The sequence below is a fragment of the Pyrenophora tritici-repentis genome, chromosome 1 (genome assembly GCF_003171515.1).
Source record: "Pyrenophora tritici-repentis strain M4 chromosome 1, whole genome shotgun sequence".
Lineage (NCBI taxonomy): Eukaryota > Fungi > Ascomycota > Dothideomycetes > Pleosporales > Pleosporaceae > Pyrenophora > Pyrenophora tritici-repentis.
Window position 1 is genome coordinate 5,137,512 of NC_089390.1, and position 21,051 is coordinate 5,158,562.

The 21,051-nt window shown below is 50.8% G+C and overlaps 8 protein-coding genes across 8 annotated transcripts; 5 read left to right on the forward strand and 3 right to left on the reverse strand.

Annotated features, from left to right (window-relative positions):
- Positions 1–94: 94 nt before the first annotated feature.
- On the reverse strand, positions 95–1,033 carry PtrM4_020120 (L-HGMIC-fpl domain containing protein; the record flags this gene model as incomplete). Its single annotated transcript, XM_001931869.2, has 4 exons — positions 95–257; positions 324–514; positions 585–931; positions 985–1,033. 4 exons carry the CDS (start codon positions 1,031–1,033, stop codon positions 95–97), a joined length of 750 nt encoding a protein of 249 aa, XP_001931904.1.
- A 1,443-nt stretch (positions 1,034–2,476) lies between these two features.
- PtrM4_020130 (SpoU, rRNA methylase) lies at positions 2,477–4,089 on the reverse strand (the record flags this gene model as incomplete). The annotated part of the gene is made up of 2 exons (XM_001931870.2): positions 2,477–3,007; positions 3,055–4,089. The coding sequence occupies 2 exons, from the start codon at positions 4,087–4,089 to the stop codon at positions 2,477–2,479; spliced, it is 1,566 nt and encodes a 521-aa protein (XP_001931905.2).
- An 824-nt stretch (positions 4,090–4,913) lies between these two features.
- Positions 4,914–5,306, forward strand: PtrM4_020140 (uncharacterized protein; the record flags this gene model as incomplete). The annotated part of the gene is made up of 1 exon (XM_066103388.1): positions 4,914–5,306. One exon carries the CDS (start codon positions 4,914–4,916, stop codon positions 5,304–5,306), a length of 393 nt encoding a protein of 130 aa, XP_065965590.1.
- A 590-nt stretch (positions 5,307–5,896) lies between these two features.
- On the forward strand, positions 5,897–10,321 carry PtrM4_020150 (HepA, Superfamily II DNA-RNA helicase, SNF2 family; the record flags this gene model as incomplete). The annotated part of the gene is made up of 2 exons (XM_001931871.2): positions 5,897–9,016; positions 9,062–10,321. 2 exons carry the CDS (start codon positions 5,897–5,899, stop codon positions 10,319–10,321), a joined length of 4,380 nt encoding a protein of 1,459 aa, XP_001931906.2.
- A 3,212-nt stretch (positions 10,322–13,533) lies between these two features.
- Positions 13,534–13,725, forward strand: PtrM4_020160 (uncharacterized protein; the record flags this gene model as incomplete). The annotated part of the gene is made up of 1 exon (XM_001931872.2): positions 13,534–13,725. One exon carries the CDS (start codon positions 13,534–13,536, stop codon positions 13,723–13,725), a length of 192 nt encoding a protein of 63 aa, XP_001931907.2.
- A 92-nt stretch (positions 13,726–13,817) lies between these two features.
- PtrM4_020170 (amidohydrolase) lies at positions 13,818–15,188 on the reverse strand (the record flags this gene model as incomplete). The annotated part of the gene is made up of 1 exon (XM_001931873.1): positions 13,818–15,188. One exon carries the CDS (start codon positions 15,186–15,188, stop codon positions 13,818–13,820), a length of 1,371 nt encoding a protein of 456 aa, XP_001931908.1.
- A 668-nt stretch (positions 15,189–15,856) lies between these two features.
- PtrM4_020180 (UhpC, Sugar phosphate permease) lies at positions 15,857–17,613 on the forward strand (the record flags this gene model as incomplete). Its single annotated transcript, XM_001931874.1, has 6 exons — positions 15,857–16,015; positions 16,074–16,098; positions 16,152–16,332; positions 16,392–16,556; positions 16,612–16,969; positions 17,023–17,613. The coding sequence occupies 6 exons, from the start codon at positions 15,857–15,859 to the stop codon at positions 17,611–17,613; spliced, it is 1,479 nt and encodes a 492-aa protein (XP_001931909.1).
- A 1,211-nt stretch (positions 17,614–18,824) lies between these two features.
- Positions 18,825–20,716, forward strand: PtrM4_020190 (Herpes-BLLF1 multi-domain protein; the record flags this gene model as incomplete). Its single annotated transcript, XM_066103389.1, has 4 exons — positions 18,825–18,911; positions 18,967–19,146; positions 19,194–19,488; positions 19,536–20,716. The coding sequence occupies 4 exons, from the start codon at positions 18,825–18,827 to the stop codon at positions 20,714–20,716; spliced, it is 1,743 nt and encodes a 580-aa protein (XP_065965591.1).
- Between the last annotated feature and the right edge of the window lie 335 nt (positions 20,717–21,051).

The window sequence follows — 21,051 nt, forward strand, 5'->3', positions numbered from 1 at the left end:
CCTATCCTTCCATATTACATTTCACTCTGAGAAATTGTATTCGTCGTTATCATGCCGCTATGCCACAAGTTGATGTCCAAGATGCGTTTTTGATTTACTTCCGGACATCACTCTCCCGTCGAAAGCTGGGTGCAATACTGCTCGCAGCGATACTGACGACATCACTCATGCTGTCCTGGTCCCGCTGATAGCTATATTGCATGCCCGAGTCGGTACCCTTGAATCCGTTATCCCATGCGGCGATGCGCGAAATAAGCCTATACCACAATTAAAACGATTCTCTGATGCATCAATAATGCATGTCTCTGTGTGGTGGCGCTCACCGATCGTCTGGCGGACCATAGTATTCCTCGGGGATGAGCTCGTAATCGCCCTCAGTTGGCAGGTAGAAGGCCGATGCGGCGATGCCGACCGAAGTCAGAATAAGGATGGTCCAACTAGCGGTGCATAGAGACCACGAAAGGTCGAGGTGCCAACCTTTCCAGAAGCGGTCGTCGTTGTTGAATAGGTAGGACTGTGTGGGTCAGCATTGCATACAACGTACGTAGATGGACCCTGCAGCAACTAGGTGCCGGTAGACGTACCACTATGGCCATGGCGGCGCACTGCACAATTGCACTGAAGGACAGCACGCCCACGGCAACCTGCCAACCAGCGGCCCTACGCTGCACACCACCTGAGATGATGACAATGAAGGAAACGATGGCGCATAGCTCAACGACGACGCCGAAGGAGGTCAGGAAGCCGACTGTCCTCCACATGTTGCAAAAGGATGGATCTTTGGAGCAGTCGCTCGATTTGGGAAAAGGAACGCAGGTGCCTGTGACGGCAGAGCAGCGACTGTGGAGGCCGTATGAGTATTCGCGCTCGCCGTTGGGGCTGAAGCTGACCCATCGGGGCATGGAGATGCTCGCAATCGTCATGACGGTGCCTACATGGAGTCAGTCTCTACGTTAAGATATTAGGGCGTGATGGCAGTCTCACAGGCCAAGGTAAAGGCGAGCCCCGCGCCGTATACTATTCTTCGCGTCATGGTGGGTGTCACGGTAACAGTAACAGCAACAGCAAGAAATGGCGGGTTCGTAGCAGAGAGTCAGAAAATGGTCGAGTCGCGTGTGTCGGTGGCTTGATGAGAAGAGTCGCGGGGTTTATGGTAGGATGGGATGCGCGCTTAGTAGGTCCAAGGCGTCAGTACAGGGCTCAGGTGAGAGGCTCCTCGGGGGGTGGGAGGTACAGTACCAGACACTGCAGGCGGAGGGCGGAAGACGGAGGCGTCACCGAGCAGATAACTTGCAAGTTTCGAGACTGCGCGATTAATTGCGCCTGACAAGCGTGGTGCAGGGCAAAGGCAAGTGAAGATGCGGAGAAGACGGTAGAGGCCGGGACTACGAGAAGGCACAGAAACACACCATAGCGGCAGTAGTGGAGGGTGTGTCTAGGTGAAAAAAGGCAGCGAGGCCTTGGTCGGTGGCGCTAACGAAGGGAGGATGGTCGCGAAAGGACAAGGGGGTGTGTGCGCCGTGCATACTACATTTGCAATGACGACAGGGGACAAACTTGGACGCACCTTCCCCACGCCGACAAGTCTAGCCGATGTCTCCTTCTAGCACTCCAGCCCTCCCTCGACCTTCTTTCGGGGCTTTCACCGCTACAAAAGACGCTGCACTATACACTGATAGCGCCTAACGCGTCTTACTCACCCTGGCACAGCCCTTTACCGCTGCCTCTTTGCTTATTCCAACTTCTGCTTGCGCCGAGGTGCATCGTGTGGTCTGATATGCGCGGGGGCACAGGGCATCATCGCAATTCGAAATAGCCGTCTTAAATGCCATGTCGTGCTTTGCGCCCTGCTCCGATCGCCGATTCGGCATCGTCATGACTCCGCCCCCTCTTGGGACTATCAATTATCTGCTTCTACCAGCCTCAGTTTGTTGTCTTCTCTAACTTAGACTCTGCATGTTTTGCATATCACAGGTGCGCGGTATTTTTGCCAAAGATAAGGACATGGTCACGCACAACAGCCACACCACCGATCGGCGTCAGCTTCCCAACATGTGCGAACACGTGGGGCAGCCATTTTCCCACATGTCTGTTTTGCAATCAAACCGTCGTAACATAGGATGACTTGTAAGCTTCATGTGTTCGCTTTGTTTTACAGCGCGCGAATATCGCCATGTTCTCTCCATCATGCGATAAGAGGCGCTGACTGCGGTAACCGGCAAGGCACTTGTCGCAGCGCATGCACTCCGCATTGCACTTGCGCCGTCATCGATATCGGTCGGCTGTAAGCGAACCGTCAGTGCTTCATTGGTGCGTGCATGGAGGGGAGAGAGATTGATAACGACGCACGTCCAACAAGGCTTCTACAGCTGCGCCTCGACCCACACTCCATATCCCACCCGCTTCGAATAGTGTGACTGCGGGGTACACCTAGAGTATACAAACTATTTCCCTTGAAAGGTGCGCGAGACTGCTGCTAGAACATGACATTCTCGGGATCGCGCTCTGCCGCTGATTGGGGTCTCTGCATCATCTGGTAGCAGAGAATGCCTGCCGCTACGCTAACATTGAAGCTGTCCACACCCACTTCATCGACACTTCGACCATGAGGGATGCCCACTTTGTAGTGCGCCATCTTCGCTAAATGCTTCTTCACCCCAGAATGCTCGGACCCCATCATGAGGATTGTTGGGTGCTCTGCCAAAGGGCTATGGTCAGCCGGAAGTGGGCTGTATCTCTGAGACAAGGAGTAGACGACATGTTGACCGTCTTGCGTCGATAACGGTACGGCATCACTGGCATATATACGCCATCCAACTTGCGAGCTGCTTTGGAAAAATTGCTCTGGCTCTTTGACCCTGAAGAGGGGCATTGCTTCGGCGGCGCCTGACGAGGCTTTGATCGCGATTGGACTCCATTCCGCTGTGTGGTGTGTGGGAGTAACGATGGCATCGACGCCCAGGACATAGGCTGAACGTGCAATGGCGCCAAGGTTTCCTTCGTCAACCTGGTATGGTTAGTTGGATGTCTAGATACAGCAAGCCTTCAACTTACAACTCCATCGATGTAAAGAATCAGCGGATACCTCCATCCGTCTGACTTGTACTCGTAAAGCTCCTGCGTGCCGTTGATAGCCTCATCTTCTGCGCTCTGCCTGTCGAGTGACAAGTTAAACGCTCCGTCTTCAATAGATGCCGCCGTTAGCTGAGTAATGGGGAGGACCGGGGGAGGCGAGGCTTCCAGTATCAGACCATTGTGTGGTCGGCCGTTGCTTGCCTTATCCATGGCTCGCATGTATTCATCCCCAACTTCCGTAGTGATGTGGAAAAGCTTGAGAGACCGGATGGTTGACTTGATAGCTTGACTGTTTTCCATGCCCCGTGCATGTATGTAGAGTTTATAGAACTTGCGCCGATTTGCTTTGATAGCAGCTAATACGCTGCGGGTTCCATAGATGAACTCGGATGCGGCCGTGGTATACGGGAGTGACTCAGGTCCTCGTACCGACTTGGGTTTATCAAACCGTGTTGAGTCTCCCTCACCGGAATCGGGCTTGACTACGTATAGCAGTCCATGCTTGTTGAGTTTGTTATGCTTGGTCCTAGCCGACGGCGATCTGAGATTCTCGAGATGTTGCACAAATTCTGGGCGTGTATCTTCCTTAACCGGCTGCTTTACCGACGTTTCTTGCGCTTGCTCTTCCGAAATTCGCTGTGGCTTCTCTACTCCTAATCTGCCGGATCTATCGTTGCTGGTCTTTTGGAAACCCTCTCCCCGAGATCTGTCAAATCCATCACTCTTGGCCCATGCCGGGCGGCCTTCTCTGTTACTTGGCGAACGCTCTTCCCAATTCCTCTGTGGACCGTCTCTCCCAAACCTATTAGACCCACCATCCCTAACCCTTGCCGGTCGGTCTTCCCTGTCGCTTTGCGAACGCTCTTTCCAATTCCCCCCTCGGGCGATCTTCTCCATGCCTGTTAGATAAATCACTCCCAGCCCTTGCCGGACGATCTTGCCATTTTCCGCTTGGCCGCCCCCTTCCAAATTTGCTGGATTCACCATACGGTTTCCTCGACGGACGATCTTCATCAAACCTGCTAGGCCGACTGTTTCCAGCCCTCGATAGACGGGCCCTTCCCCCTTGTGGCCGCTCTTCTACAAAGCTACTCAATGCATCGTTATTATCATTTGGTGGACGCTCCTCCTTGTTTCTTGACGACCGCTGGTTGTTTGGTTTTGGAAATGGGTCATCGCGGGGGTGGACCAAACCGTTCGAATCGTGCTTCGCGGCGTGTCTTCAAGGGGCTTTCTCGATTGTCGTAGTTGGCTGTTTGTGTGCGGGGTCTAAAAGGTCGGTCTCGTCCGTCATGCCTGCTCCTCTCGATAGCGGCCGTGATTGATTTGTAGCGGCAAAATGTGCGTGGGAGGATGGATTGCTGAACATGACGCAAAGTATTACCACCGAGGCAGAAATACACCATAATAGTGTAGATAGGACAAATTGTAGTCGCAACGCTTACGAATCCGACACCAGTTTCAAAGTTGCGTTTGCGAGGCGTCACAAAAAAATTACGCTCTGCCCAGCCAGACGTTCGCGCTAGACGTGTTAACTAACTAGCGCACGACGCGAAATCACGCGTCGGCCCAACTCCGCATTGCCCATGTACATGTGCTCATCTCATCATTCACCCAAGTGCACCTCCCACGTTACCCCACTGACATCTCCGACCAAAATTTACACTTGTAACCTGTCAATATACTGTAATTGTCATCCGTAGTACAGGCCGAATCTTCTCAACGCGGGTATCACCGAGTCGCGACTGCCCGATGCAATAACATCAACTAGTCGTTTGACCTCGCCCAGCGGTTCAGATACACGTCAACCGTAGACGCTCCCGACACTTGCTAGCAATATGAGCAATGACGAAGATGGCGCGGCATTAATGACTGCGTTTAAAAAGAGGGGTACGGCTAGAGCGCTTTCAAAGGAGTCGTCATTCTCACCACGTGCTCGTTTCACCGCCATCAGCTCAGATGGTGACGACAATGCCATGTCTATCAATACGCTGCCTCAGAAAAAAAGGGCCTTGTATGTGCGAGTTTCACCGAAAAAGATCAATACTTCAGAATACAAGTACTATGAGCCCGTCGACGAGGTGGAGACTATCCTTCGGGAGTTCGCGGGTCATGAACTGCTGTACCAAGTCAGGTTGTTTGGCGGGCGCATCAAGCAGGTGAGTGGCGAAATTCTGCAGCCCAGGGACGCCCTTCACTCTGCGGTAAAGGTGGCGAGCGCAAATGGGTAAGCTCGTCTATATAAGAGGCTCCTTTTGCCTGGTCCCTATTCTGCGCAACACGTTCTCGTTGATAACCTACTAATTCTGCAAAGGTTGACTTCGAAGAACTCCTTGAACTCCCTGGTGGCCCAGAAGCACTACAAGTTTATCAGCCGGACGACGACCCGAACGACACCCCTAGCAACGACGACAACGATATGAAACTCCGCAATAGAGCCTCGAAAGCCAAGAATAATGGTTTCGTGGACACATCCACCATCCCCATCTCTTCAAGTGAAGACAAGGATCAAGATGAGCTCGAATCGGACTCACAACGACGTCGCCCTGGTCCTCAGCGCACTATGAAGCGTCGCCGAGGACGGCCGTCAATGGCCCGCTCACAGAACAGTGACCGTGTAGCGTTGTATACGGGCGATGAAGACTCCGAAGATCAGGGCGGCAGCCGTCGGCGTCGGAAACGCAAAGGCGCACAAGAACCTACACGTCGCTCGACAAGACAGCCGATGCCAACGCAAAGCTACGATGACGAGCAGGACGAGGACGAGGAAGATGAAGATACAGATCAGTCCAGCGCTTCAGACATACTGCATTCAGACATTATGCCTGGTCGAAAGCGCAAACGGCGAACGACGCGCACCGCAAAGCCTGAAAAGGTACCCCGAGCTGGGACACGTCAATCTGACCGCGCGATACGTGCTACAAACAACATGCAAGAGGCGGACATGAACGACATCTATCGATCAGACTCTACACCCAAGGTTGCTGCACAAAAGGTCTCGGTCGTGCGTGAGGTCTTTCCCAAACTCCCGCGAAGCGACCCTTTCCGCGCACGTCACGCTGAGGGCTGCGAAGTATGCTTCGATGGTCCCAACGTTGCGCCTTTGGTCTATTGTCAAGGCTGCTCTCTTGCATACCACAAAAACTGTCTCGGCAATCGATCGAACCGCGATCATCTGGTGATCAAAGTCGGCGACGAGAACTTTGTACTGCAATGCAAGCGGTGTATCGGGTTCTATAAGAAGAAAGACGCGACTGCCCCAGACTTGTCGAGGTGTCAAGACTGCTTTGTATCAGGCGCGTCGTGCCGACCGTTCAGACGTCGGAAGACTACACAGCAAGAGATGAAAGAGCGAGAAGAAAATGACGGACACGATCCTGTCGTTGATGTCCCGTCTGAGTTGGTCAATAATCCTTCCAACGTTCTGTTTCGTTGCACCAAATGCTCCAGGGCATGGCATTATCACCATTTGCCACCCCTGTCGCAGTACGCCATGGATATCAATCGAGATGACGATGAGATGGCGGACGATCGATTTCGCGAGTACTCTGGCAAGTGGCTCTGCAAAGAGTGTGACGAGACGTCTAATAAGAAGGTCGGTGGTATCATCGCTTGGCGCCCATCGGATGTTGAAACGTACCGGCCGGGTACTCCATGCGAGTTAGTCTGCGAAGACGACAAGCAGTACTTGATCAAGTGGGAGAACGAATCTTACTTCCGCGCAGCATGGCACTCGGGTGCCTGGACTTGGGGTGTGACAGCCTCAGTTCAACGGAAGGCTTTCTTCAAACGTGAAGATGGGCCAAAAATGCGAACCGAAGACGCCATTCCAGAAGAATATCTTCGCATTGATATTGTCCTTGACATCAAGTACACGAGCTACGTTGAGGTGCGAAGCGAGGAGATCGACAAAGCTCGCATTAAGGAGGTCGATAAAGCACTCATCAAATACAAGGGTCTTGGGTACGAAGACACTGTTTGGGAGAGTGTTCCCACTCCGGAAGACGGAGAAAGGTGGCTGGACTTCGTCACTGCATACAACGATTGGGTCGCTGGCCGTTATGTAAAGATTCCGAAGCAAGGCCCACTCAAGGGACGTCTTGAGAAAGCTCGCAGCATGCCATTTGCTAAGCTGGAGAGAGAAAAGCAACCTGACAATCTCGTTGGTGGCGAGCTAATGAAGTACCAGCTGGAGGGTCTGAATTGGCTCTACTACAAATGGTACGAGCAGAAAAATGCCATTCTCGCTGACGAGATGGGCCTTGGCAAAACGATCCAAGTCATTGCCTTCATGGCAACGCTCATTCAAGAGCACAATTGCTTCCCTTTCTTGATCGTAGTGCCCAACTCGACGTGTGCCAACTGGCGGCGCGAGATCAAGCAATGGGCGCCTTCTCTGCGTGTTGTCGCATACTTTGGCTCGGCGAAAGCTCGAGAAATGGCCTACCAATACGAGATGTTTCCCGAAAAGACGAAAGACTTGCGATGTCATGTCGTGGTGACATCCTATGATGCAGCTGCCGATGATAATTGCAGGAAGTTTTTCAAGAGTGTCAGCTGGGCAGGTCTTGTAGTGGACGAAGGTCAGCGGCTGAAGAACGACAAAAGCCAGCTGTATACCGCCCTCACGGCAGTGCGCGCACCTTTTCGGTTGCTATTGACCGGCACCCCCCTGCAGAACAATGCCAGGGAGTTGTTCAATCTGCTGCACTTTCTGGACGACACCATCAACGCCGCTGAGCTTGAAGAGCAGTACGCGGAGATGACTGCCGAGAACATTAGAGAACTACACAATCAGATTCGACCTTTCATCCTCCGGCGAACCAAGGCTAAAGTCCTAACCTTCCTACCCCCACTTGGTCAAATCATTCTCCCTATCTCCATGAGTCACTTACAGAAGCAAGTCTACAAGTCGATCTTGTCCAAGAGTCCAGAACTTCTAAAGGCCCTCTTTACCTCGGATAAGCAGCTGAAACAGCAGGAGCGCGCCAACTTGAGCAACATTTTGATGCAATTGCGCAAATGTCTCTGCCATCCATTTGTCTACAGTCGCGAGATCGAAGAACGGAGTGATGTTGCTGCCGTCTCTCATCGCAACTTAGTCGAAGCTTCCGCTAAGCTCAGTCTTTTGGAAATGCTACTCCCAAAGCTCCATGAACGCGGCCATCGTGTGCTTATTTTCAGTCAGTTTCTTGACATGCTCAACATCATTGAAGACTTCCTGGATGGCATGCAACTCCCCTACCAGCGCCTAGACGGCACTATGGGCTCTCTCGAAAAGCAAAAGCGGATCGACCAATTTAACGCACCAGATTCTCCTCTTTTCGCCTTTCTTCTCTCCACTCGTGCGGGTGGAGTTGGAATCAATCTCGCAACTGCGGACACAGTCATTATTCTGGATCCGGACTGGAACCCACATCAAGATCTTCAAGCAATTGCTAGAGCCCATCGTATCGGCCAAAAGAACAAGGTGCTCTGTCTTCAGTTAGCGACACGAGCATCTGTGGAGGAGAAAATCATGCAGATGGGCAAGAAGAAGATGGCTCTTGACAAAGTGGTCGTCCAGGACTTGGATAGGGAAGACCCAGAAGATGAGGATGTAGAGTCTATACTCAAGTATGGTGCAGCAGAGCTCTTCAAGGACGACGACGCAGACCACGATATTCGATACGACGACGCTTCCATCGACAAGCTGCTTGATCGTAGCCAGATTGAGAACACCAAAACGGGCGACGACGACTCAGCAGAGTCACAGTTTGGCTTCGCTCGTATCTGGGTGAACGAGAAGGGTACTCTGCAAGATGACTTCGACACTGTAGATGAAGAAATTGCTCCAGACCCAGGTGTTTGGGATAAGATCTTGAAGGAACGACAAGCTGCTGCTGCGGCTGAGGCACTTGCGCGAGCAGAGGCCATGGGTAGGGGGCGACGGGCTAAAGCAGTAAGTAGACCTACTAACGATAGAAGCAGTTACTAACATACACAGGCTGTTGACTACGCTACAGAGAAGAAAGACGCAGAGACCGCATCTACCGTCGGCGACGACGACCATTTCGAAGATACTCTTACAGCACCACCCTCGCCAGGCAAAAAGAACAAGAAGCGTAAGGTCAGGGCAAGTTCCGAGAGTGACACCGACTTCCAAGCCGATTCCGAAGATGAGAGTGAGCCTGAGCAAGTTTTTGACGACATCGACGCAGCCAAAGAGCTCGGACACGAACGTCGTCGTAGTACGACCAACAACGCCAATTCCTCGCTGTACAAGCAAAATGGCGCAGGTGCGTCCCAAATTCCTCCATTTCAAATGTCAAAATTTCATGCAGTCACTTTCTCCATGGACTCGCCAGCCACCAAACACAGGCCTGTGAAATCATTCGTCGTTCCGCCGAGGGGTGGCTTCAAGAGTACCTCAGGTCCGTCGCAACAGCTTAGCAGCGTCGAAGAGATCACTGCTCCAGCTACTACACATACTCGAGCCTCTCGTGATGCCTCATCCGGTTCTGTCGAATGGATTTCGTCTAACCAAGTGCCCGCGGCAAAAGCAGTAAAAGCTAATGGAACGACAGTGAAACCTTTCGAACGCGCCCATATACCCATCCGCAATCCTCTTGAGCCGGCATATCGCGCTCATAGCAATCACATCTGCCCAGCCTGTCACAAGGACCATCCTCAAGGTGCTTGTGAGCTGAAAGCTGCGGGAGTGGAGCACTGCGGCCTGTGTGGTCTAGCGCACTATGGTCACAGCCGTACATGCCCACACATCAAGTCCGAGACGCAAGTCCGCGAAATGCTGGAAGCTCTCAAAAACTCACCAGAGAAGAAGGAACTCGTTGACGCCGCGATGAAGTACTTGCGTGGCGTTAAGGGTACACTGGTGCAGCAGAAAAAGAAGGATAGGGAGAAGGCGGCACTGGCCAAGGGTCAGCCTCTTCCGGCTCCTCCATACTCTGGAGTCGGCCGCCCACCTAAGAATGCATATGTGCGGCCGCCGCCCGGTCCTATGAATGGTATCTTTGCAGGCCCTCAGCCTGGTGGCACCTGCTCAAACGGTCTGCCTAACTACGGCGTCCCATCTGCACACCATGGCCCTGCGAACGCACAACCAGGTAGTTCTGGTACTCAGGGTCAGCGCACGTTTGTAAACAACAATCAAATGGTACAACAGATGGCGCAGCAGATGCATGGTCAAGGTTACGATGACCAACACGTGGGGTCTGCTTTGCGAGGTTTCTTGGGGGGTAATTAGGTGGATTTTGAAATCAGGCGGAACAAGTTCGCGGCATTTGTCATCGGCTTTAAGGAATATTGAGCATTGGTTTCAAGGGCATTTTTGCATGAGGTTTCTTTCAAGAGGCGTTTCATATACCCACAATTCTCACCAGTGCTGATCATTGGCATGCGTCATTTTATCTTGTCAAGACGTCGGAGGCTCGTCTGGCACTAGGCATCGTGCAGGGCGGTTTGGTACTTAACATATTGTTGGTTGCTCTTAGTTTCGAGCCACCGTACGTACGTGGCGAGCACGTGCCGTGGGGTGGGATTCAGTTCGTACGCGAGCTGCAGCCCACCTCCTCTAATCAATCATAACCATCTACTTCAACTCGTTGCAACGACCGTTACTTGATTCAACCTCACCTTTGCCGTATCAACACATATGTATTTGGATATAAAGATAAGCTCATATAAAGTTCAAAGGTTCAAAGGGTCATGTCATCTTGGATGTGATGCTTGCGGATAGCGTTTCCGCCGCTGATTATCTCAGATTACGGTTGATGAGATGTTCGGTGATCACGTACGACTATTTCGGGGACAAATACTCGCCGTTGCCCAGCATCGCTTCCACCGCCTTGGGCAGAATCCGACGTTCGCTAGTTTGGTTGGTCTAATTAATCCATATCACACCGAGGGCGATAAGCCTAGCGTTAGCTTCTGGCACCTGCCCAGGTGCATAAGTATGAATGAGGCACTGCTCAACCGAACCTGCTTATCCAAAAGTCCTCAAATAATTATATCGAACAAAATTGCGATCGAAGAGAAACCCTAGCCTGCCGAGCCTCCCGAACCTCCTAACTGATGAATCTTCGGAATCACATTTGCTTCCGGCAATATTTAAGCTCTAGAACTGTCGCAGTGGCGTCTGGCCATGCCACACAATCCGCGTCTACGACGCGTGCCTGATGCAATTCGAGTTCGAGTGTTGCATGCGTAAGTGGAGTGCTTATCTTGCTGGAGTCTGATAAGGCCATCTCCCACTATGAACCTTGGGATGCTCATACGCAATGCAGATGCGCAGTGTGCAGAGCTCGTAAGAGCCGCTGCATAACACGACGTGCAGGTGCTTGCCAGAGATGTGTGGAAAAGGGTGAAGACTGTGATTTGAAGGCGTCTCGAACCTCACAATCTCCCATCATCAGCTCAACGGCCAATGCCAACTGCCAGCAAACGAGCAAATCCCCTACCAGGTCCGTGGAGAGAGAAAGGGCTGCCGACACTGCATCTTCGCTGCAGGAAACTCAAGTCAGAGTCCTAGGCCATTTCACCGAGAACGATCTATCTCTCACAGCATCAGGTGCTGTCCAGAAAGTCACTGAAACGAGCCCAACGGGCACAACTTCAGACTGCAGAGTACAATCGCCTGCAGAAAAACCTCCTGTCCCTAGCGAAGAGTCAGAAGGTGCCCTTTTGATTGTCGAAGATCTCGGACGAACCGAATATACTGGCCTGCGTTCTAATAAAAGCTTTCTTCTATGCGTTCAGGACGTTTTGCACGCCACCACTCGAGAGAACTTCCTGGATCCGGCGGACCGAAACTTTTTGGAAACACCTCGCATTGCCAAGCTACCACCTATCCAAAGCAAAGAGTCTATCGAAGCAATAAAACTGTTTCCACCTCGAGAAATCTCCTCTTTCCTTGTTTCTACGTTCTTCTATTATGTGGAAGCAACGTTCTTCTACTGCGACAAAGAATGGTTCCATACTACTCTCAATAGCGTGTTTACCGGGAATGCTTCTGGAAGTGCGGCCGACGATGCATTCATATGCTTTACGTTACTTGTATTTGCCTTCGGTAGTCAGTTTGCACATTTGAGATCAAGAGACAAGCCCCAAGACTCTTTACCTCCAGGCTTAGACCCCGGTAAGAGATTCTACGACTGTGCTCAGAAACTCATTCCTAGAATCATAGCCACGTGTACCTTGAAGGGAATTCAAGTATGCCTACTGGCAGGTCTGTACAACTTGCCTTACAATCTGCCTGATACGGCCTATCTATACCTTGGAATGGCTATGAGGATGTCAATTGCCAGTGGGCTGCACCGAAAGACCCTAGCCGCTCCGTTAGATGCTTGAATTACAGAGATCCGCAATCGATTGTGGTGGAGTGTTTATTCCATAGATAAGTTAGTTAGTCCTCATATCCTCAGTTCGCCTTACCCTCTGACGCTGTATTAGGCGCACAAGCATCGCCTTAGGACGTCCCTCAAGCATCGCGGAAGATGCTGTAGACGCTCCGTTCCCAAAGTACCACTCTTCGCTGGATGAACTGGAGTACCAATCAAATGTGCAGCATCAAGTCGAATATCTCAAACTGACAAAGATCATTACTCAGATTGTGCAGAACATGTAAGGACCAAGCCTTGGCAGCGGTGATCTGATACTGACGATAACACAAGTCCTCTCGAGTCGAAGCTGCCATGCGTTGAGGACCTATCCCAACAACTAAAGCAATGGCGCTCTCAGCTTTTCTCCAATCTCCATCCCAATGACCTGCTTCCTAGCGAGCGAAATTTTCGCACGACAGTTCATCTGCATATACATTATCATTGGGCATGGATTCTTATGGGGCGTGCCTCCCTCCTCCAGATTTCGCGCGAACGCATTCAAGCCTTGTTAAGCTCTGCCCCTTCCTCTCCGGACCAGCCTCATGGCCGAATGGATCTTGTTATTGTCTGCGTCGACGCTGCTAAGGCGACTATCGAGTTGATTCTCGTTTTGAGAAAGCACAACTTACTTTGCCGCTTCTCGTTCACCGATCATCATGCTTCGACAGCAGCACTGATCGTATTAATACTCCATAGTATTCTACAACAAGGAGATGAGACGAGCAGAATCATTGACGATGGTGTCGATATGTTGCACTATATGGCACGCGGGGGCTGTCGTGGAGCCTCCTCGGATCTCCAGACTATTGAGCAGCTCAGAAGGCTCGCTTATGACTTACGGAAGAGGATATATAAGAGCGAGAGCGACTCTTCTACAGCGGTTCACATGCAACCGACTGATATCACGAACTCCTACCAAGCTTGGGTGAACTGGATGTCGGAGCAGGAAGCCTCCAGAAGTGATGTATGCGGGCTTGAAAATCAACATCCTCAACCAGCCCAAGAAATTGTGCATGGTTCCTCTCAATTGCGTGGCTGTGAGCGCCCTTTTTGCTACGAAGCTGGCTCCAATGATAACATGCTCTACATGCCGAACGATAGCTCGCTCGACCAGGGGAATTTGAGCTGGAATTTCGATATGTACAATGGATCCATCGATGACGGAGCGGTTCCTAGAGGTTTTGAGTGGGACGATGGCAGGATGGACGTACTGGATATGACGCAGCTTCTGGAAAGTCACAGTGGTCAGACTACCTACGGTCAGGGATAAGTGGAGATACTCGGCTACTGGGCCCATGAAGTGTGCTGTCAAATGTACAGATTACTAGTTCTATCTGACTTATCCGCATAATACCAAGGATTTCATTCTATGTATGCCCGCACCTTATGAACATCTTGATCAAGCGACCTCCATCTACTCATACATACTCTCCCGTCCTTGATAACAGCCAAAAGGTGTTTTTCCGGCTGTGCCAAGATAGTGATATCCTCCAAAGGATTGGCATTCAAAACAAGCAAATCCGCAGCGAAGCCTTCCTTGATCTGACCCAGGAACTTGTCCTGTCCCATCATCTTCGCAGGTGTTATAGTCGCACTCTGCAAGATGGCCAGAGGAGGCAGTACCTGACTCCGAATGGTGAACTCATTAAGTTGATTCATACCAAGATGTCCAAGAAGATCAGAGCCGTAGCAGATGTTTACTCCAGCGTCAGCAGCGATCTTCAACCCTTGTAATCCTGCAGCATACACCTGTGCGTTCTTTTCCATGGACTCTGCTGGCATGTATCCGGCAAACTTCTCCTCTCCCATCGCAGTATAAGTGACCAAAGTGGGTGTGAGATACGCCCCCTTTTCGGCCATCAATTCAGCGGTTTCCTCGTCGATCAAGTTGCCGTGCTCGATACCCAGCACCCCATTCTCCATCGCCTGCCGGATCGATTGCGGGGTGTACGCATGCGAAGTCACAAATGTCTGACTATTCTTAGCGACCGTAGTAATGGCGCGAATTTCCTCCGACGTAAATTGAACATTGTCGATACGATCTGTCGGACTGCAAACACCACCACCGCCCATGATCTTAAGAAAGTCGGATCCCGTTCGAATGTTTTCCCGAGCTGCCCGCAGACACTCTGGTGCGCCGTCGCAAATGAAAGACGGGAAGTTTGATGAACCGCCGCCGCAGCATTCGATGTTGGAGTGGTCGTGAGAGCCGCGCGTGTCTCCGTGTCCGCCTGTTTGACTCAGGAATGCACCGGCGATGAATAATCGAGGGCCTTGGATTAAACTGTCTTCGATTGATTGTTTGAGGGCTAGTGATGCACCGCCGCAATCTCGCACTGCGGTGAAGCCTCTATCGAGCATTTGCTGACAGACATATGCGTGTCTGTAGGCTGAAGCTGTTAGGTTCAGATTCTTGGTATCTTGCCATTCTCTCTCTCCTGGCACGGCAATGATGTGTACATGGCAATCGAACAGGCCTGGGCAGAGGTACTTGCCCCCGAAATCTACTCTTGTGGCGGCGTCGGATGAGGTGTGAGCGGCGATGTCGCCATTGGTGTGAGATTGAAGCCTGATATCCTCGATCCGCCCACCAGATAGTGTGACAGTGGAGTTCTCGTGGATAACTCCAGCCTCGACATCGACAAGATTGACATTAGTAAAGACATAGATCTTTTGTCCTGAGGGCTTCCATGGCTTCTGAAGTTGTTCGCGATATAGAGATGCAGACACCATTGCAACTAGCAACTTGATCCGAGTGATGAGGTGAGAGGATTTGAAATTGGTATTGATAAAATCCACTCTAAGAATTCGAAATCATCTCGGAAACGAGTTTACTTTCGGCCGTCGTACTACCAAGTGATTAATCATCAACGACCTACCAACCATAGTGGCTGTTCAAGGGATCTACACCGCACGGATCATCCCAACTCCACTGCTATCAGCCCCTCTCCAAACCCGTATACTTAGTTCGCTCACACTGACCCATTTTTGAGCGGAGAAGCTACAGATACGTGGGCCCGTGTCATACACTCACATCGGGTATGTGTGCTAGCATCGGGTATACGTGCAAACCTCCGGGTATATGTACTATCGTCGGAAACATCACCAATTACACCAAGCAACCGCCTGTCTCGTACCGAGTGTCCTTTCCCACGGTTCTTATCAAAAGGAGCGAACTAGCTTTATCGTGTGGGGCGCTCTCCCCGCACCCCGGACACAGGCCCAAGCCGGGCTTCATGCGCCATTGTGCAACAGGAGTGGAAATTCACGTATCAGTATTCGTATAACTATCTTAGATACATTTGTCGAATTCCAAAGGGATAGAAAAAACTCGTGAATTGCCAGGTTGTGGCTTTTACCTTGCGTTTTAGGTCGACTTTATCTCCCTCCCCAATGCCATTATGGTGACTTTGGATCCCAGCGACGAAAAGGCACAGCCGATGACTGCGATGGCCAGTGGCCTGAATAATAGCATAGTGAACTCGGAAAGTGACGATCTTGCCATGTTGGCGCTGGAGAAACGAGTTCTCAGGAAGACTGATATGGTTGTCTTACCAATGGTAAATCTTACGGCGCTGATTTTGGAACAACCAAGGCTTACAATAACGACCAAAATAGATGTGCTTTGTTTTCTTCTTCCAATGTAAGCGCAACATCTCTCTGTTAGCATCACCAGCGTTTCTAACCAGTTTTCAGACCTAGATAAACAGAGTCTGAGCTATGCATCGGTGTACGGCCTCATTGCCGATCTAGACTTGAAAGGCAATCAGTTCGCATGGACGTCTTCCATCTTCTACGTTGGGCAGCTTGTGTCTGAGTTCCCATTCATTTACCTGATGAGTCGGTTTAAACTGTCAAAGTTTGTGGGTATCACAATGTAAGTGACCCGCTGGATCAAGCAAGCCTGAACCCCATTTCTAAATATTGATTCGACAGTGTAATTTGGGGCGCAGTCTGCATGTGTCTTGCCACTCCAAAGACATACAGCGGATTCCTTGCCGTGCGTTTCTTCCTAGGAGCCGCAGAGGGGGCGGTCAGTCCAGCTTTCATCACCATTACAAGCATCTGGTACAAGAGAAGTGAGCATGCGCTGCGTATAGGGTAATTCATCAGACACCAACGTTCAAGCATACATGACTGACAAGATTCAAAACAGTTGTTGGATTACCTACAACGCGCTTGCGCAAATCGTCGGCTCTTTACTCATGTACGGCATCGGGCAACACAACACATCGTCACTTGCTTCCTGGCGACTCATGTTACTCGTCTGTGGAATATTCACCTCGCTCTGCGGTGTAGCATTCTACTGCATCATGCCCGACGGGCCTGATACGGCATGGTTCTTGACAGCAGAAGAGAGAATAGCTGCACAGCATCGTCTACGTGAGGACCACGACGGTGGTGACAAGACATCTTTTTCCATGGAACAACTCAAAGAGGCAGCATTTGATTTCAAAACATATGCTGCGTTTGCGTTTGGTATCCTTGTCACAGCTCCGGCTCCGGTGCTCACTGTAAGTCCCTTCTCTTTCTGGGGATCGCGGTACTGCGCTAACAAGTTTTTCAGTTTGCGTCCTTGATCATCAAACAACTAGGTTATACCTCTGGTGAAACACTGTTGCATGGATCTCCATCTGGTGCTGTCCAGATCGTAGCTATCTGGATTGGCATCATCGCGTGCCTCATCTGGCCGCAGAAACGTTCTTTCATCATCATCGGACTCGTTGCGATACCCTTGACCGGGTGCATCATGCTATTGGCACTGCCTCTCCACGGCTGGCCTATCATCATTGCCGCCTGGCTCGGAAGTTGCATTTCCAGCATCTTTTCCCTCACCATGAGTTTGAACGCGTCCAACATACGCGGCAACACAAAGCGATCGGTTGTGAATACTGTGTACTTTATCGGCTACTGTTCCGGATGCATTGGCTTTCCTCAGTTGTGGACGACCGAGACAGCGCCGAGGTATACGGCCGGTCTTGTGGTCTCGGTGGCGGATTGGGCGATTCTCATTGTGCTTATGGGGTACTATTGGTACCATGGATGGAGTGAGAATAAGAGAAGGGATGAGCTCGAAAAGGAGTCCGCTGTTACAGTGTATGAGCCTGGCGCTGATGTCACAGATAAGCAAGACTTGACTTTTAGATATTCTCTGTAGTGATAGTGATGGATTATTAAATTAACGATTCATGACTGACCTTCTCATTTCGGCTGATAGACATGATGAACCCTGTTTCCCTGCTGAGAGCCCGATTGATGAGGCTGCATGCTAACATGACACGCATGTAGAACTATAATTATACTATGGCCTTAGTGTCCTGTTAGATTCCGACAGACAGCGACAGACACAGGCTTTCAAACGATTTTGGTACGATACCGAGCCATGATGAGGCCATTCGCCACTTTACTTATAATTGTCATCTTGATTGGATGCTGTCTGGCCTAGGATTTGAGGATGTACTGGACTTGGGGCAGAAGCTTAAGTGTCCACGAGATTGGAGATTTTGAGTTCTTTCTGGTGAAACTTTAGCCGTGGGGAGCAATGAGACCATCCGTAATTGTAGTTGATTGAAGCACATGCAGGAAGACGTCCACGTCTTTCAATGTTTCCTACACAGTGCCAAAGTGCCCATATAGTCCGAGGCCGCCTCCTAGAAGTACTTCTTATCAATTCCAGCGCTTGTGTCTCTTCTCAAAGTCTCAAGACTACGATTTTACTCTCCAGAATCTTGCGGAACTGCTTTGTCAAGTTGGCACGTGGTGAATGAGGTCGAATCATAGTACGAAGATATCGCTTACAAGATTGCTGTCAAAGAATGTCAGTTGTGGTAAGTCTCAAAACAAGTGTTCATGGGCCAAATTTTTGATGCTTGCAGTGTCTGATGAAGACCCCTGGCTATGACTACGCGCTGTCATGTGGCCTTCTGCTAACGGACATGCGGTGTTACCCCAAAGTGCGAGCCGGTCCGCTCGACAAGGGAATTCGGTGATTTTGATACACCGTACTCGGTAGAATCCTCGAGTCGCATTATCGCGTACCACATCACAGAAGGCAACAACCTCCACAGTAAAGAGGCGGAGGGTGCTGACGCGCTAAAAGCTCGCACTAGAGCAGGCGCAGCTCCGGGCGGAACCCTTGCCCGTCGCAGACCCGCATGTCGCAAATCAACGGTCACAATTCCTTCATCAACAAACAACAACAATAGGTCTGCGACAACTATGGGAGTTGTGTAGATTGGTCTAGTGTTACTTTCGCGCTTGCTGTAAGTCCATTGCTACCTAGTCCTATCATTTAGTCTGGCCACTGACTGTTCGAAGCATCCAAGAACAACACGTCAGGACTAGCTGCAACGGCGCGCAACCGCCAAAATGCTAGCTGATAGCAAGATCAACTCCCTCGACACGCGCTTGGAACAGTTTAAGCTCAACGATCAAACCAGACATGTTGATTTGACGGTAAGCATTGGATTGAGATGTCCTCACTACGCCGCATCAAGCTAACCCCACTTAGAACCTCCTCAAGGAGTACGGCCAGTTACTCGACGAGTACAAAACCTTGAAAAATGCCTACGAGAATAGTAGCAGCAGAGGTACCACTAGCCCAGGAGCTGTACCGACGTCTACGGAATCTGCAGCTGCAGAGCCCCGAAACCCTTACGTCCTAGTGCTTGTGGACGGCAACGGTTACATTGTCAGTCATATCACCTAATTGGATAGTACAATGCTAATATTTTGCAGTTCAACGATGAGTTGATCAGCGATAAAGAGGAAGGTGGTATGCGCGCTGCTCGTATGCTCAGTGAAGCTGTAGAAAAGTATCTAGCTCACAGCGTCCCACATGCCCGCCAAGCACGTGTATTTGTTCGCATATACGCTGACCTAACAAACTTGTCAAAACAACTTGCAAAGTCAAAAGTGGTTGGGTTGGAAAAGCGTTCAATTTCGTCCTTTACGGCTGGGTTTACCCGCGCGATAAGCTTATTTGACTACGTTGATGCTTTGGACGAGGAGGGAACGAAGTTCAAGATTACAGGTAAGTGATTTTCACAGTATGATTCATTCAAGACTAACTCCCGACAGAACAATTCAAGGTTGCTTCAGAAGACGCAGCCTGCAGTCACATAGTGTTTGCTGGCTGCCATGACTCGGCTTACCTATCTCAACTCATACCCTACAGTGGAGTACGCGATAAGATTACACTCGTCCAGGGCGCCGGATGGAACTCGGAATTTCAGCAATTCAACTTGAATATCACTCAGTTTCCGACACTCTTTAGATGGTCTGGACTTCCTGCTGTCGCACCTCCCAGCAAGGCGGCTGCACCTGCGGCGTCCAAGCACAAGGCAGCAGCACCCAAGCTGGTACTAATGCCAGGAGCATCTACTCGTAAGGAATCATGGCGACGAGATGGCTCCTTTAGCGTGACCGATTCCACGTTGGGCGACTCATCTCCTCCACTGACTAATAATGGCTTTAGAGAACAGGATCGTGTCGGATGGGAAGAGCGATCGGCATACACCCAAACCGCAAAAGGCGGCCAAAAGAGTGCTTCAAAGGAAAAGCAACCCTGCACCTTCTTCCAGAAAGGCGTTTGTCGCTACGGCAACAAATGTAACTTTCAACACATTCCCAAAGGTTTCGACAGCAGCAACGGCGTAAACGGTAACCACCCACCCAGCGGCCAATCATCACAGTTCTTCTCCGTACAGTCCTCGCAAGCCCCGCCAGCATCATCACAAGCCTTCCAAAACCCCAACAAACGCAGCAACATCTCGTCCGTCCTACCCACCACCGTAGTCCACGGCTTCATCCCCATCAACCGCTCACACAAACGCCTCGACCCTTACATCCCCACGCCCACCCAGCAAGACTGGAAGAAGTACAACACCCTGTTCCAAGAGGCCAAACCATGCAACACATACCACCTCCAGGGCATTTGTACCGCGTTCCCCTGCCCCTACGACCATAGCCCCATCGACCCGGATACTAAGCGCGTCTTGGAGTACGTGGTAAAGGGTAATCCGTGTCCGCAGAAGGGCGAGTGTAGAAAGGACGAATGCTTCTATGGCCATGTTTGTCAGAAGGATGGTTGTATGGGACTGCAGGGACAGGTTGTCAAGGGGTGTAAGTTCAAGCCTGAATTGCACTATGGGGTCGAGGAGTGTAGGTTGGCGAGTTTGGTGCCGGGCACTTATGATGCCAATAGTGGGGGTGTGGGTGTTGATGGGTTGGATCCGCTTGGTGGTCATCCTGCGTGGTAGATGTCTTTGTGACAGGGCTGCAACTGTGGCTTTGGTACAGATGGCATTTGCTTTTACGGGAATGTGGATGGAGTGTGATATAAAGTCGATTTCGATTCAATCAGCCTTGGAGCTGTAAGAATCTTGAGCATATTGCTCTCAAAATGCATGGGAAAAGGGTACATAGCATCTGTGGTATCTCAACATACAAGTCTAATATAACTTGTTCAAAATGGCACATAATTTGACTTGATATCCTGATAGGATTGCCTTTGTGCTAGATATACTAGAAACACCCACCCACCAGCGAAACCGAGCCAGCCAACACCATGCTAAAAGACCCCGAAGGGTATCAC